Source organism: Strix uralensis, chromosome 1 (assembly GCF_047716275.1).
Source record: "Strix uralensis isolate ZFMK-TIS-50842 chromosome 1, bStrUra1, whole genome shotgun sequence".
Taxonomy (NCBI): Eukaryota; Metazoa; Chordata; class Aves; order Strigiformes; family Strigidae; genus Strix; species Strix uralensis.
In genome coordinates, this window is record NC_133972.1 from 106,557,827 (window position 1) to 106,572,435 (window position 14,609).

General features: G+C 37.9%; 1 protein-coding gene across 3 annotated transcripts in view; it reads left to right on the top strand.

The window, feature by feature from the left end:
- Positions 1-14,609, top strand: part of GABBR2 (gamma-aminobutyric acid type B receptor subunit 2) — a 487,733-nt gene that overhangs the window by 178,946 nt on the left and 294,178 nt on the right. For all 3 annotated transcript variants that reach the window (XM_074876123.1, XM_074876133.1, XM_074876142.1), the window contains one exon: positions 6,549-6,719. In XM_074876123.1, coding sequence (XP_074732224.1) covers positions 6,549-6,719 — 171 coding nt within the window. The remainder of the gene's footprint in view (positions 1-6,548; positions 6,720-14,609) is intronic.

Genomic DNA, 14,609 nt, shown 5'->3' on the forward strand with positions numbered 1-14,609 from the left:
ATTTAATTGTTACGCTTCAATCTATGTCTCTGGGTTAAGAGTATATTTTTTCACTTGTTATGTGACATCATCTAATGCTGTCTCAAGGATTGCAGCAGGCAAATCTTTTAACTCTTCAATATTCATTAGTTTCCATTCTCGTCCTTCAAGCTCCTGGGACCATCAAGTCATCACATGCCCACACTCAAGTATTATTATTGTTGGCATAGCCTTGTCAAAGCATTAGAACTCCTGGCAAAGCACACAAAGGAATGGTGTGTGGTGTCACAAGTACACATTGATGCAAATTACCATCTTCCTGAGTTTCATCCTTGTTATTTTCCTATGACAAGATTCTATATGTGCAATCGTGTGCCATTGTAAGCATGTTTTCTATGGAGCTTTCTGACATTCTGCCTTCCTTTTGGAAAAAAATTATTTGCATTTTCCTTTTTTTCAGAAATATTGCTTTTTATCTAAGCATACATGACATGCAATCTTTAGTTATTATGTTAATAAATTATATCAACAATCTATTGAATCAGCAGTTTATGTCCTGTTTAGCAGTGTTGATTTATCAGCATAATTGAGCTTGCTAGAAAAGGTACGGGATATATGCCATATATAAAAAAATCTCCATCGAGACTAGTTTTGCAGCAACAGGGACAGATTTAAATTTCTAGGGATTGTTAACAAAATGCTTGTACAAGCCACAGTACAGAAGCCTAGGAAAATTAAGCTAATCTCTGTGGTGCTCAGTAAGCTAATTTTCCCCATTTGAAAACATGAATCAGTTGTTTTAGCAGATGACATTTTATTAAAGGGAGATTACCCTGTTACCTAAGGCGCTTTTTTTTTTTTCTTCTTTTCCTCCAGTGTATAATATTCTTTGCACACAGTGTGCAGCTTTGTTTCACAGCTTTCTCCTTTGGAGAGGCAAGTGGCAAGAGTGACACCTCATTCTCAATTTGGGATTGACAAATCTGGATGCTCTGGCACCTCCTGCCAGATGTCAGGGGCCTCCTTCGAGCTTCTAGGGAGGTTGTGGTGGGGGATGCTTCCGATCCTCTAGCCACTCTGCTCCACAAGCCACTCTCCACTTTCTGAGGGGAGTGTGGTTTCCTGTCCTACTGGTTTTATGGACCTACAGTAACTTTGCTAAGGGTTTCTGTTATTGATTTACTTTAGCTAATACAATCCTCTTAAATAAATGTGACTTCTAAACAAACCTGTTGCCTTAGATGAGGGTGACTGTTTACACGCTTTAGATTGATAGTTTTAGTTTAATCTAACACACCTCATTTCAGCTTAATGTAGGGTTATAGAGGTAGATTTTACTCCCTTTCTGCAGAATTCTACCCTTCCATGAAACTGTATGGATTTTCAACACAATTAATGTTTTCCTGTTTAAAAACAAAAAATCATCTTTCTGGAGAAAATTTAATTTATCAAAATGTATACCTGACCCCAAAACCTCCTTAATAAAATCCTCTGTATAGTTTTCAGTTTTTCAGTGAAGTCCACCAGTTCAAATGCCTTAACCTGGCCATCTCTCATATTAGGCTGAAGCATTTCTCATAACAGTTGTATAACATTGTCTCCTCTCCTGTCTGCTCCATTATCAAACATTCAGTGTGAAGACAAAGAAATTTCTTTGATTTCTGTAGAATAATGTTTGCTTGGGAATTTTTTAATCTGAAAGTAAAATCTGTCTCACTGACTTTTTCAATTTTAGATAATTTCCAAGCTTTTTTTTTTTTTGCTTTTTTTTTTTTTTAAAGTACAAAAATGCTCTACACTTTATGGGCAAAAAACTCTTTACCATAAGACACTCTTTTACACACATAGTGCTATTGGGTCCTTTCTCCATCATCTTTAATGTTTTGTTGTTTTACTGTTTCACACCATTTCCTGAATTACTTTGCTTTGGACCCATTCCAGAACAGTTACGTGTTGCTTCCTTTCTATTCACAGAGTAAGATAAAGCCATTAGCTGTGTTTCTGCTCTGCTTCTCCATTGCTAGCAATGAATCAGAACTGCTCAACTCACTCTTGAGCCAGCCCTGTATTTATCTTTCAAACAGAAGAATATGCATGACTACGGATCTGAGTCTAGGCACACTGCAAAATATCAGGATGACCTACAAAGCTACAGTTATACCGGTTTAGCTAAATCTCACTGATTAGATCTGATTTCCAGGTGCTCAGATTCCAGGCTTGAAATCTGGGCTCTAAGGAAGTTGGTGAAAGTTTTGGCACTGACTTCAGTGGGATTGGGACTTCATCTGAAATACTGGCTTGCAGCCATCCTACGTGGACCTCTCTAGTTAGCTGTGCTTTTGCTCCCACATGGTCTGTGTGGTATATTACAGGGGGAATACCACAGTAACCTAAACATTGCATATGTAAATGAACTTCAGGTGATGGGCTTGAAAGTTCTTTTGCACTGATTCCTTTCATACTGATTCTATGTATTAACATTATTGTTTTTCTTTAACATGTGCAGACAAAATACATTCTGATAAAACTCTGCTAACTATAATTTATCTAAATAGTGAGCATACAAGCAATAGGAATAATATAAAAAGTCAGAAACAGTGCATTTTAGCTGTTAAATTCTTTCATTTTGGAATTTGAGCGGACTTCATTGTGGTATTAAGGCAGCATAACTTTTATTAAATTATGGCTTTTATGAAGAAATAAATACTTTTTATTTCAATACTTTATTTGTTTCTTATTTTGTACTATAGTTAATATTCTTACTTGAACAGTAAATGTTATCTTATTTTGCATTTAAAAGTTTTAAACTTTCATCTCTGAACTCTCCCTCTGAGTCATAATTTATGTATGTTTCCCTACATACAGTCATTTTAAGTTCAGAAGCAGTTGCTCACAAATAGTATCAAATTGTAAGCAGATATTCCAAAGAAAGATTTCTCAGGGATAACCTGAGAAGTAGCTTCATTTTTTTCTGACAGTGTTCAAACTGATATATATTATTTATATATGAATGATTTTTTTTCTCTAGATCTGCATACACATACACACAGATCCTGTTTGCATATGCACACATACAAACGCCACACACACAATTATGATCTATCACCTGGTATATGTCTACTCTGTCCTCCATTTTATAGCCATTTGAAAAAAACCTTTTCCTGTCTTTCATCCCTTCTTGAAGTCTGGCTTTTGGCCATCACCTTTAGCAGTTATGTGAAATAATTCTCTGTGAAAGAATGACATTATACACCCCACAGGCATTTATTGCTGAATTATAATCCTGCTTATACCTTTTTTATCTCTCACTCTTCCTGTATGCAGAGAGGCAGCTATGTAACACCTGTAACATTTGGTTTTTTTAGCAATGGATGAATATGTATGCTCTGAAAATACAGTACTGTGAAAAATAGTACTTTTTTGGTTTGCAAGGAGTTATATGAGCAGTAAGATTGCTGTTCATACAGATTTTTGACTAAATAACTAAAAGTTATAAAAAGAAGTTCTGTAACAAAAAGAAGAATCATATCTCTATGGCTTTCAGTCCTGTAGAATGAAATGAGGAAACTGTGAAAACTTTGCCTTTCAATAGGTTCAAGTTTCAAATCAGCCATGAATAAAGAACTCTAGCCCTAAAATACAGAGAATTTATGTTCAGTTAACAAGGACTGTACCATCTCAATGCATACATGGGTGGACTGTGTTGTGATTTTATTTGGTTTATCACATAAAGTTTTTGTGATGAATATTTTACTTATATTTCCATATAGCCGTGTTATATCACATACTTGTCCAGTAAGCCTACATTGTGTCAATTTATTTTATTAACACAATCTTTTCATTACCACTTTTTAAAACCTTATGAGTTTTTTCTTCTTCCTTTTCCCTCCTTGTCCGTCTCAAGCAGTATACTGAGTGCTGGTGATTGCTGGGTTAAGTTCATAGCCTGTCCCCAAAATCTCATACGGGCTATTTTGTGAAAAGTTAAATATTTTCAATGACTTAACTTTTGTGAGAAAGAAAGAAGAAAAAAAAAAAAAAAGAACATAACTATTTCAGGTTATTTGTCCATCTCTCATGAGTGTCTTATTAAAATGGCAGAGTGATGCAGAATGAGACCAACTATGGTATCAACTATGGTATATGTGATGCTTGAAAGAAAAGCCTCTGAACATCCTACATTCCAAGAATTGTTTGAGCATGAAATTTTCTCATTTTATATTTTAATAAAACCTTTCTTCAAAAAGAAAATGAAAAGGAATGTTATTTTGTAATTCAGGTGTCATTAGTATTATACATAAACCTGGATTCATCTCATCTCACTTTACATGGCTGAGAAATCTAAGTTATGTGTCTTCTTCATCTTTCTTTAGTCAATGAAGAGAGGTAAGGTTTTGCTTCATTGTTTCCCAAGGAAATTTGGGCAATTAGATACTAATTTAGGCACTTTAAGTCACTAAAATGTCAAAGAATGGATCTGAATTGCCTTGCTTATATCATAGATCTTCATCCTAAAGCCAGCTCACAGCTATAGAGATACTCCTCATTACTAAGGCTTTTTTTAGTTCCGATCAGAAAAATTTACTGTTCAATCTGTGAACCTGAGCTAGGCAAACCTTGCTGACGTTGCTTGTCACTACTATTACTTCAGCATTGCTCTTTACGTCTTTTTCTGAAGGATCAATCAAATTACATTCGATCCCAAACCATAATAACTTGAAAAGCAAGTCCTTTACAGTCACCAGGCTGCAAGAAGCCAGGCTGCTGAAAAGCATTCCTCTTCATGCTGGATTTCTAAAGTCAAATTTTCTCTCTTTTTCAGTCAGAGATACAGGTCCTTATTTCCACTTTCATTGACAAGTGGATGGATGATGTTCAGTGTTACAAGGCTAGACAGAAAGGCTGGCTAGGTCTGCCTGGCAGACCTTCATTCTTTCTCCCTTGAAATCAGCTCTTCGCAAACTCATTGCTGATTACTAAATGTTATGAAGTTCTAGGTGAGTCAACCAATATGGTTTTGGAAAATCAAGATGACAATATCACAGCACCTCATAGTATACTTTTTTTCATAAAATCTAATAAAAAAGTAGTTGCTATATTAAAAATGTTTTACCTTAGAATTACACGGCAGTAGGAGGTCTTAAAAATATTCTCTAGCTGCTGACTGGTGAAGAGAAAGAATCTTCTCTTTTTGAATGGTATAGTGTAAACTGTCTAGTTATGCACACTTTAAATTGTTTGGATTTCAGGGGTTTCAGTTAGGAAAAAAACCTTATATTCAGGCAGTTATAACAATGCAATGTGTTCTTTGTGAGTCTAAAATCATGTAGAGAATGAGTCCTGTCTCTGCCAGGTGAAATCTAGATTTTACAAACATGAAGAAAAGGTTAGAACTGTTATTTCAGATTAAACTTGTCTATTCTGAATTTCAAAAAAGGATATCTAGCCCAAATATACTGAATGCTTGATTGAAGAAAGTGTAAACTTAATACTATGGTTGTATGTACTTATATAGGCTTGAATTCACCTATGTTTTCTGAATTTATTGAGTTTGAAAGACTTAATATAACTGTATTAGGGAGCTTATTTTTTGACAGTCAAACCAATTAAATCAGTACTTTAAAAAAACCCTCAACTGCTATGCATGGCTGGGAAAAAAAAAAAAAAAAGCTTGAGAAACAGATTCCTAGCAACCTAAAAAACTACAGGAAGAAATGACCACAAGTGTCTTTGGAATATGAGCATTTTCAAAAAGTGAATATGCAGGCATTTACTTCATAACACTGCTTGAAAATCATTCACAAAAATATGCTGCCTTTAACTTGGGCAGAAGAATTCAGTCAAGTTTTCTGTTTAGGGGTTTGGGGTGTGTGTGTGTGTGGGGGGGTGTGTGTTAAAAGATTTTCTCTTTTGTTTCATTATAAGAATTCTCAAACCATGTACAAATTCTGGTGTTTTCAGATGTGTATAATTAGCCACTGAGTCCCCTTTGATAATGCAGATCACAGGAGACTGCTTCAGTGGAGGAAACTGGGAGCTAGGTAAACTTCTGAGCTGTAGCCTTGGTTGCCATAATTATTTTGTCTTTTTCTGCTACATAGATCTGTTTTATTACCTGAAGGTAGGAAGAAGTACTGCTAGAGGTTCACCCTCTAATTTAAAGATATATAAGAGTTTGAGAATATCCCCTTGGAGCTATTCTCAACTTTTATGAAGAGAACGTAGAAGGAAGTTGATGGGGAATACAGATTTGCTCCCTTAGAACTTCTTGCTGTGCACAACGTGTAAGATGCATGATCTCAGAGGATTTTACATCACTGACTTTGAAGATTACCTAGTTTAATTTTGTAGCAGGTGGTTTATAAAGCCAAGGTATTTCAAAAATCCCTTTAAAAGTAAATGAATAAATGGTGCTGGAAGGACTTCCAAACTGTATGATGATGAAAATTCCCTACATGACTGCAATGTGTGGATTGTGTCTTGTTCCACTGAGATGAACAAAGGTTTTCTTCTGGCTGCTAGATGACTTATGGTGACTTTCATTTTTTTGTTGTTTGATTTTTTTTCAGCTTTCATTTGCAGCAACAACCCCAGAACTGGCTGATAAGAAAAAATATCCTTATTTCTTCCGGACAGTGCCATCTGATAATGCAGTGAATCCAGCAATTTTGAAGTTACTCAAATATTATCAGTGGAAGAGAGTAGGAACTTTAACTCAGGATGTACAAAGGTTCTCTGAGGTAAGATTTGCATAATTTCCAGTACACAAATAGAGCTACTAATATCAGACTTCCAAGGAGCTAGTTCCTCCGTTAATAGCAATTAACTTAAAAGAAACAGACCCACTGTTACAGCCTTGTTTGTCTTTGTCTTACTAGGTCACATTTGCTGTACTGAATAAACTTAATTCCCTTCTGGGGTTTATTTGACTGTCTACAGTAAAAACTACCCATGTTTTCCTTTGTCTGATTTTTATACCCAAGATCATTGCACTGAAGTGCAAAAAAATCACATTTTTTTTTGTAGCAAAGGTTCCTTTATACTCTTTGATTTGCCAAAGTGTACAGTTTTGAAGGAGGCTTGCATCCTGACATTGGTTCACTTAAAGGAAAGAATAAATCTAATTCCATCATGTTTCATTTGTGCTCTGATTTATTATAAGCATCGATCTGGACAGTCTGAACATTGAGGGATAAAATCTGGTAAGTCTATGGCTGAAAATATTGGAGGAGCTTACTGAGACAGAAATGACTGAAGCCCCCAGAACTGATAAGATCACATACTATTCACCCTCCAAATCTTCTGAATTTCACCCTGAACAATGTTTTGGTCACAGAAATTGCAATAAAGTATGGGCCAAGTGCCTTAAGCATGGTTTTAACAATAAAGTAGGTAGAAGAAAACATCCTATAGGTAGTTAATCAGAACAAGACAAGGAAAAGAGTTGACCCATTAATTGACAGAGAGGCAAAACTAGAAAAGGCATGCCAGTTTTGTGTTGTTTGTTGTTTTTTTTTTTCTTTCTCATCATTTATTAGAAAAAAGGCTGACTGTTCTGAAGACTAGCATAATTAAAACTAGTGAAGAGGTATAAGAACAGGTTAGAGTCTGCTTAGATGAGTCAGATCTTTTCAAATTGTCTGGCACAATTAATTCACTATGAAGTACTTAAGAAATCTTAGTCTTCCCTTATGAGCTTTGAGAATTAAAGGATAAAAAGTAAGTGAATTGTAGGGGAAGAAAGAAACCTTTATGTCTGTCTTTCCAAAAACCACATAAAGACCCAAGGAATTATAGACCAGTCAGGATAAATTTAATTCCTGGAAAGACACTCAAGCAGATAATCTGTTTGGATTCACGCAGAAGATAAAAAGATGCTAAACAGTGGCCAAAATTGATTTGTCAAGAATAAATCATGTAAAGCAATCTAATTTCCCTCTATGACAGGATAACAGGTCTTGATGAGATGGGGTAGGTGGTAAGCTCCTGGACAAACTCAAACACAGAAAGGAAGCCTACAGAGGATGGAAGCAAGGACAGATAGCCTGGGATGAATACAGAGAAATTGTCTGAGCAGCCAGGAATCAGGTTAGGAAGGCCAAAGCCCTGAATTAAATCTGGCGAGGGATATCAAGGGCCACAAGAAAAGCTTCTACAGGTATGTCGGTGATAAAAGAAGGACTAGGGAAGATGTGGGCCCTCTCCAGAAGGAAATGGGAGACCTGGTTACCTGGGGTATGGAGAAGGCTGAAATGCTCAATGACTTTTTTTGCCTCAGTCTTCACCGGCAAGTGCTCCAGCCACACCGCCCAAGTTGCAGAAGGGAAGGGCAGGAACTAGGAGAATGAAGAACCACCCACTGTAGGAGATCAGGTTCGAGTCCACCTAAGGAACCTGAATGTGCACAAGTCCGTGGGACCCGATGAGATGCTACCACAGGTCCTGAGGGAACTGGCAGATGAAGTGGCTAAACTACTATCCGTCATATTTGAGAATTGGCAGACTGCTGAAGTTTTCACTGACTGGAAAAGGGGAAACATAACCCTAATTTTTAAAAAAATAAAAAAGGAAGACTCGGGGAACTACAGGCCAGTCAATGTCACCTCTGTGCCCAGCAAGATCATGGAGCGAATCCTCCTGGAAACTATGCTAGGGGACATGGAAGATAAGGAGGTGATTGGTGACAACCAACATGGCTTCACTAAGAGCAAATTGTGCCTGACAAATTTGGTGGCCTTCTACAATGGGATTACAGTCTTCGTGGATAAGGGGAGAACAGCTGACATCATCTACCTGGACTTGTGCAAAGCATTTGACTGTCCCACATGATATCCTTGTCTCTAAATTGGAGAGACATGGATTTGATGGATGGACCACTCAGTGGATAAGGAATTGGCTGGATGGTCACACTTAAAGAGTTGCTGTCAACAGCTCGATGACGAGGTGGAGAGCAGCGACGAGTGGTGTTCCTCAGGGGTCGGAATTGGGACCGGTGCTGTTTAACATCTTTGTTGGTAACATGGACAGTGGGATTGAGGGCACCCTCAGCAAGTTTGCCAATGACACCAAGTTGTGTGGTGCAGTCAACATGCTGGAGGGAAGGGATGCCATCCACAGGGACCTTGACAGGCTTGAGAGGTGGGCCCATGTGAAGCTCATGAAGTTCAACGAGGCCAAGTGCAAGGTCCTGCACATGGGTTGGGGCAATCCCATGCACAAGTACAGACTGGGTGATAAGTGGAATGAGAGCAGCCCTGCAGAGAAGGACTTGGGGTTATTGGTGGATGCAAAACTGTGTGCTCGTGACCCAGAAAGCAAATTGCATCCTGGGCTGCATAGAAAGAAGCGTGGCCAGCAGGTCAAAAGAGGTGATTTTCCCCCTCTACTCCACTCTCGTGGGACCTCACCTGGAGTGTTGTGCCCAGCTCTGGGGCCCCTAACATAAGAAGGACATAGACCTGCTCAAGCAGGTCCAAAGGAAGACCACAAAGATGATCAAGGGGCTGGAGCACCTGTGTTATGAGGGCAGGATGAGAGAATTGGGGTTGTTCAGCCCAGGGATGGGAAGGCTCTGGGGAGACCTTATAGTGGCCTTCCAGTACTTAAAGGCGGCCTACAGGAAAGATGGGGAGGGACTCTTTGTCAGAGAGTGTAGTGACAGGACGGGGGTAACGGTTTTAAACTGAAAGAGGGTAGATTTAGATTAGATCTAAGGAAGAAATTCTTTACTGTGAGGGTGGTGAGGCACTGGAACAGGTTGCCTCCCTGGAAGTGTTCAAGGACATGTTGGACAGGGCTTTGAGCAACCTGGTTTAGTGGAAGGTGTCCCTGCACATGGCAGGGGCATTGGAACTAGATGATCTTTAAGGTCCCATCCAAGCCAAACCATTCTATGATTCTATGTGAAGTGTGATGTTTTATGACTTATAAAAATGTTAAACATGTTCCTAAAGAAAAGTAGGGAAACTTGGTCTTGAGGAAGATACTGTAAGAGCAGTCTTTAACCAATATTCCTGCCACCAAGGTTAGTTGACATCAGATGGCTGAATGTTTGTTTTAAAAACAAATGCTGAAGCAAAAAGTTATCGAAAAGTACGATATGCTTTATTCTTCTCTGGCTTGAAATTTTAATTTCAAAGAATAGTTATCAGTGGTTCACTGTCAAACAAGAAGGATGAGATTCTGTCAAGTGGTTTTCTCTAGAAAGGGATAAGGTTTTCTCCAGATAGCGGGATAGAGAAAATGTATTAAATCTGCAGTTGATACCTACTTCAGAAAAGCTGCAAGCACTTTTCAGAGGACAGGATTAAGTTTCAGAATGATCTTGACAAGTAGAGAACATTTTTAATATAAATAATATGTATGTTAAAAAAGTGCAAAATGGCTATCTAGGCAGCAGATCACCAGAGAAAGATATGGAAAGCACTACAGTGAAGCACAAACAGGGTAAGGGTCAAGAGGTCAAATTGCTTGACCTACTGTAAAAAGTAGAAAGGAAGCAAACAGCTCTCAGTTCACCACCCCCGATATAATGCAATATTGACACTTAAGACACACAGAATAAACATCAACACTACTTAGTGCTCATTAGATGTAAGTTGGAACATCAGGTCTAGTATCGTCTTCAAGAAGGAAGTAAATCAGAGATGTCTATGCAAAAGTTCAGTAATCTAGAAATATGTTTTATGAGAAAGATTAAACATGGAAAACAATGGAATAGACTCGGTAGGTTGTTGAACATTCATCATGTAGGGTTTATTAAGATAAGACTAAGCAAACAAACATAGGGATTCTTGGTCTTCCTTTGGGACAGAGGAGTGGACTTCATGTCTGTTAGAGTCTTAAGAAACATTAAAGCTGCAGCTTTCAAGGTTTTACTAGAGTGCTGCACTTGAGTTCATCTTTCCATTCCTCTTGAAAGGTAAACAACAACCTTCTGTGTCAGACTGAAAACTCAGTTTAGTGTGATTCATTAAAGCCTTCAAGTAATGCAAGATCCAGTTAAAACTTCCTTGAATTCAGGTGATTTTTGCAGAGCATGTTGAGTCCTGAATCTCTGAAATTATCAGAGCTCCATCCTTCCTTTTTCAGTTCCATGCAGTTTCTCTCTTCCCTATGCAGACAGTGAAAGCACAGGAAAAACTGGAGGAAATAACTAATTGGCTGTCTAGGAGCAGTGAGGGATGGGAGCCACCAGCAGCAGAGGAGGGAACTTGCGACAGCCAGGCAGAGCCCAGCTCCACTGCAAGGGAGGAGGGGAGGCCCGGAGGTCAAGGCCAGGCTCAGCCAAGGGTGCAGACCATCCGGCCAGTAAGTCCATGGCAATGAGGCAAGTCCATGGCCATGCTGGGATGTCAATCCGTGGGTCAGGATCAGGTCTAGTAATTTGCTGGGCAGGTCCATGGGAGAGACTGAAGACACAGGACTAAAGGTGTGGATGGAGGTCTCAGAGGAGGGACCACTAGGGCCTGTTAGTGACCTCCAGGTGATGGTATAAGTCTATGCATCCACTGAAACCATAATTTTCCCTCTAAAGGAACATCAAGCAAAACTATCCTTCTAAGATTTTTTGAAAGTGACAAAATTGTTGAATAGCATCTAAAACTTATCTCTTTGTTGTAAAATGCCACTGAGTTTAGGACGTGATTCATTTTTCTTTACTGAAAATGCATTAAAAGACACTAGACTAGATGTAACTGAATGTCATCTCTGTTTACTCGCATATAAAATAAGCAGAAATAAATTAATGGGGTCTTTAGAGAAGTCTGTGTAGTAACTCCAGTGGTTTTACTTTTAACAGCAAGACAGAGCAATTCTCTCTCTCATTTTTCTATCTCACAGGAAGACTGTATCAGTTTGACAGATCTCTTTTTTTTTAATCTAGAACAATTTGCATATCTATCTTAATTTCCTCCAGTTGTCCTTCTGCCTAAACACATGTGGGGATAGATATTGCCTTCTTATTCATGTTACATACAGGAGACTTCATACCCATATAGTTTAGTCATCAGGAATTCTAATTACATCTCTTCAGCTTCCATCTAACTTCTGTTTTTTTGGGATGATCACTTTTTTTTCTTTGGCTGGATCACTGTCTCTTTGCAATTTGTACTATGATCTTGTATCCTGATAATTAAAGATCACCTAACTTGGCCACAAGTTAGCTGCCCCTGAAAGTCATAAAGCTATTTTGTAAGTTTACCTTGCTTTGTAATGAGGCAGTTGTCTTAGTTGCTTAGATTATCAGTCTTGCTCCAATTTATCTCTGGAGGCCAAAATTACAGAGGATCTCTTACTTCTATTTCAGCCATTTCCCTTGGGAACCCTTCTTGCAGAAACTTTGCATTATCACCCATTTCCTTTTATATGGTGGAAAAACTCTTTCTTATAAACAGTTGTTATATCTTCCTTATTCTCCAGGTCACATAAAGAGACAAAAGGCAGGTAGAGAGAATGGAGAAGCACATGGGCGATATCGATATATCTTATACTGCTAGCATGGCTTGAGGCTCCCTTTCTTGGCATTGCTTGGATCCCAAGGATTATGACTTTTCAATTCACCTGAATTCTATGGTTGCCAATAGCACAGCTCACTGTTAGCATCCTTTGCGAATTATTCACGTCTGTTTGTACAACCAGAAATATCTCTTCCATTGGATTACTGTTTAAATTGTGTAAGTCATCTTGGTATAAGGATAATATACAAACTTCATCAGTTCTGTTACTTAACTAGGACAAGTTCATACCTGTTGTGCTTCTGTGTCCTAGATTTTGTGGATTGCTGCCCTGTTCTCATCCTCTGGGAGAAGATTCTGTTTCAGAAGTTAATAATTCTGTGGCAAAGGTTTATAAATGAGGTTACAAAATATTTTCAGGTTTTTCAGCTTTAGGTGTTTGCTATGGTATATAATCATAAAATAATTTAAGTTGGAAGAGACCTCAGGAGGTTGTCTGGTCCAACCTGCTGCTCAAAGCAAGGCTAGCTTTAATGTTTATTATCCCTGAAGAATTATAGCTGTTGCACACAGAGTTCTCAGAAAAATCCTGACCATGTCCGGTTTCCAATTCCCAGTTGAGCTTTTAGCTGATTGAAGATTATGCAGCAATTGATGCCTCCAATTTTGCTGCTGTCTAGCACTACCTGTTTGGGATTGTATTTTGAATTAGGCAAACCGAGCAATATTTCTGTGGTCTGTGTTTCATGTTTCAGTGGGAAGAGTCATGAGAATGAAGTCATACTTAACTATCAATAACTCAAAAGTGTTGGGAGCCCACCAGTATTGTAGAAGATGTAAAGGCTTCAGAATATGACTGTGAAACAGAAAAATGTGTAATCATGTACTGGTTTTCAGGTAATACTGTATTTGCTGATCAGTAATTCTAGTTTACCTTATTTCAGTATTTTACAGTTCTTTCCTGTATATTGCACATTTTATTTGTACACATTTTTTGGTTCATAGTATGTTTCAAACTGAAAGTTGACACTTGATGTCACTGGTACACTAACAGGGATTCTGGCTTCCTTTTTTTTTTTTGTGATAGGACCTTCCTCTAGACTGGCTTCAGTTGTTTCTTTTTGCTCCCCTGTCATGTTAAAATTCAGTGAAGCTGCATTATAACTTCACATTTGGTGTCATATTCATGATATTTCTAGATTTTTAAAAATATATATTCCCTCCCACTGAGTATCTTGTCTGGGATTGTTTTTAAAACAAGTTAAATTCTGATCATCTCAAGTGACTCTTTGTTTTTCTCTACTTAATAGTCATCTCTTTATGTGATTTTTCTGCTTCTTTCTGGAAATATTGAGAACTAATGTAATTTTATCAGTGTAGGTGGCATTTCAAAAAGACAGAAGAAATGAGAAGTTTGCAGTAAGCTAATGAAATAGATTAACAATATGAAAAATAAAAGATGAAATATTCTCTCTTGTGAATCTGTCATGATCTTCATTGAATTAAATAACCTAAAAATACCTTGGTAGCAAAACCTAAGGAGAAATAACCCTTGTAAGTGGACAAAACAGCACTTTTTCTGGCTGACATGATTAACACTCTTAGGATTTCTTAAGGTTGTGCTGCATTTTGTACACTAACATCTACTTCAAAAAATCAGCAGGTCATCAGGGTACATTTTACCTAAGTTGAAAGCATTTAGCATCTATAAATTCCAATTCTCATCCCAGAAAATGTAATACTGGAAAAAAGAAAATTGTTCCAAAGAAAAGCAGCTAGTAAACAAGCCTTCTCAACATAGTAGATGTCTATTCCTGTGGAGAAAGCAGTGTAGAAGTCTTATTAATCTAGAAGTTTATTTATTGTAGCCTTGCTCTCTCACTGTGGAGTCTGTAAACTAGGATCTGAGTTAGTGGCCAGTTCTGGTAAGAATTCACTGGACAAGCAGATGCAATGAGAGAGTTGCTGAGGGGCTGAGAGGGATTAGGCAGGAAAAAGAAATGAGATATCTGGTGACCTTTCAGATTTCAGCCAGAAAACAAGCTTGAGACACCAGTTTTTGATGGTTGTAGGTATACATTATGCAGACTTCAAGGTGTGATTACACTCTGACTTCTCAAGCTTTGCTTCTGAGGAAAGAAAGAACAGAGATTTCCACTCTCCAATCATAGTTGT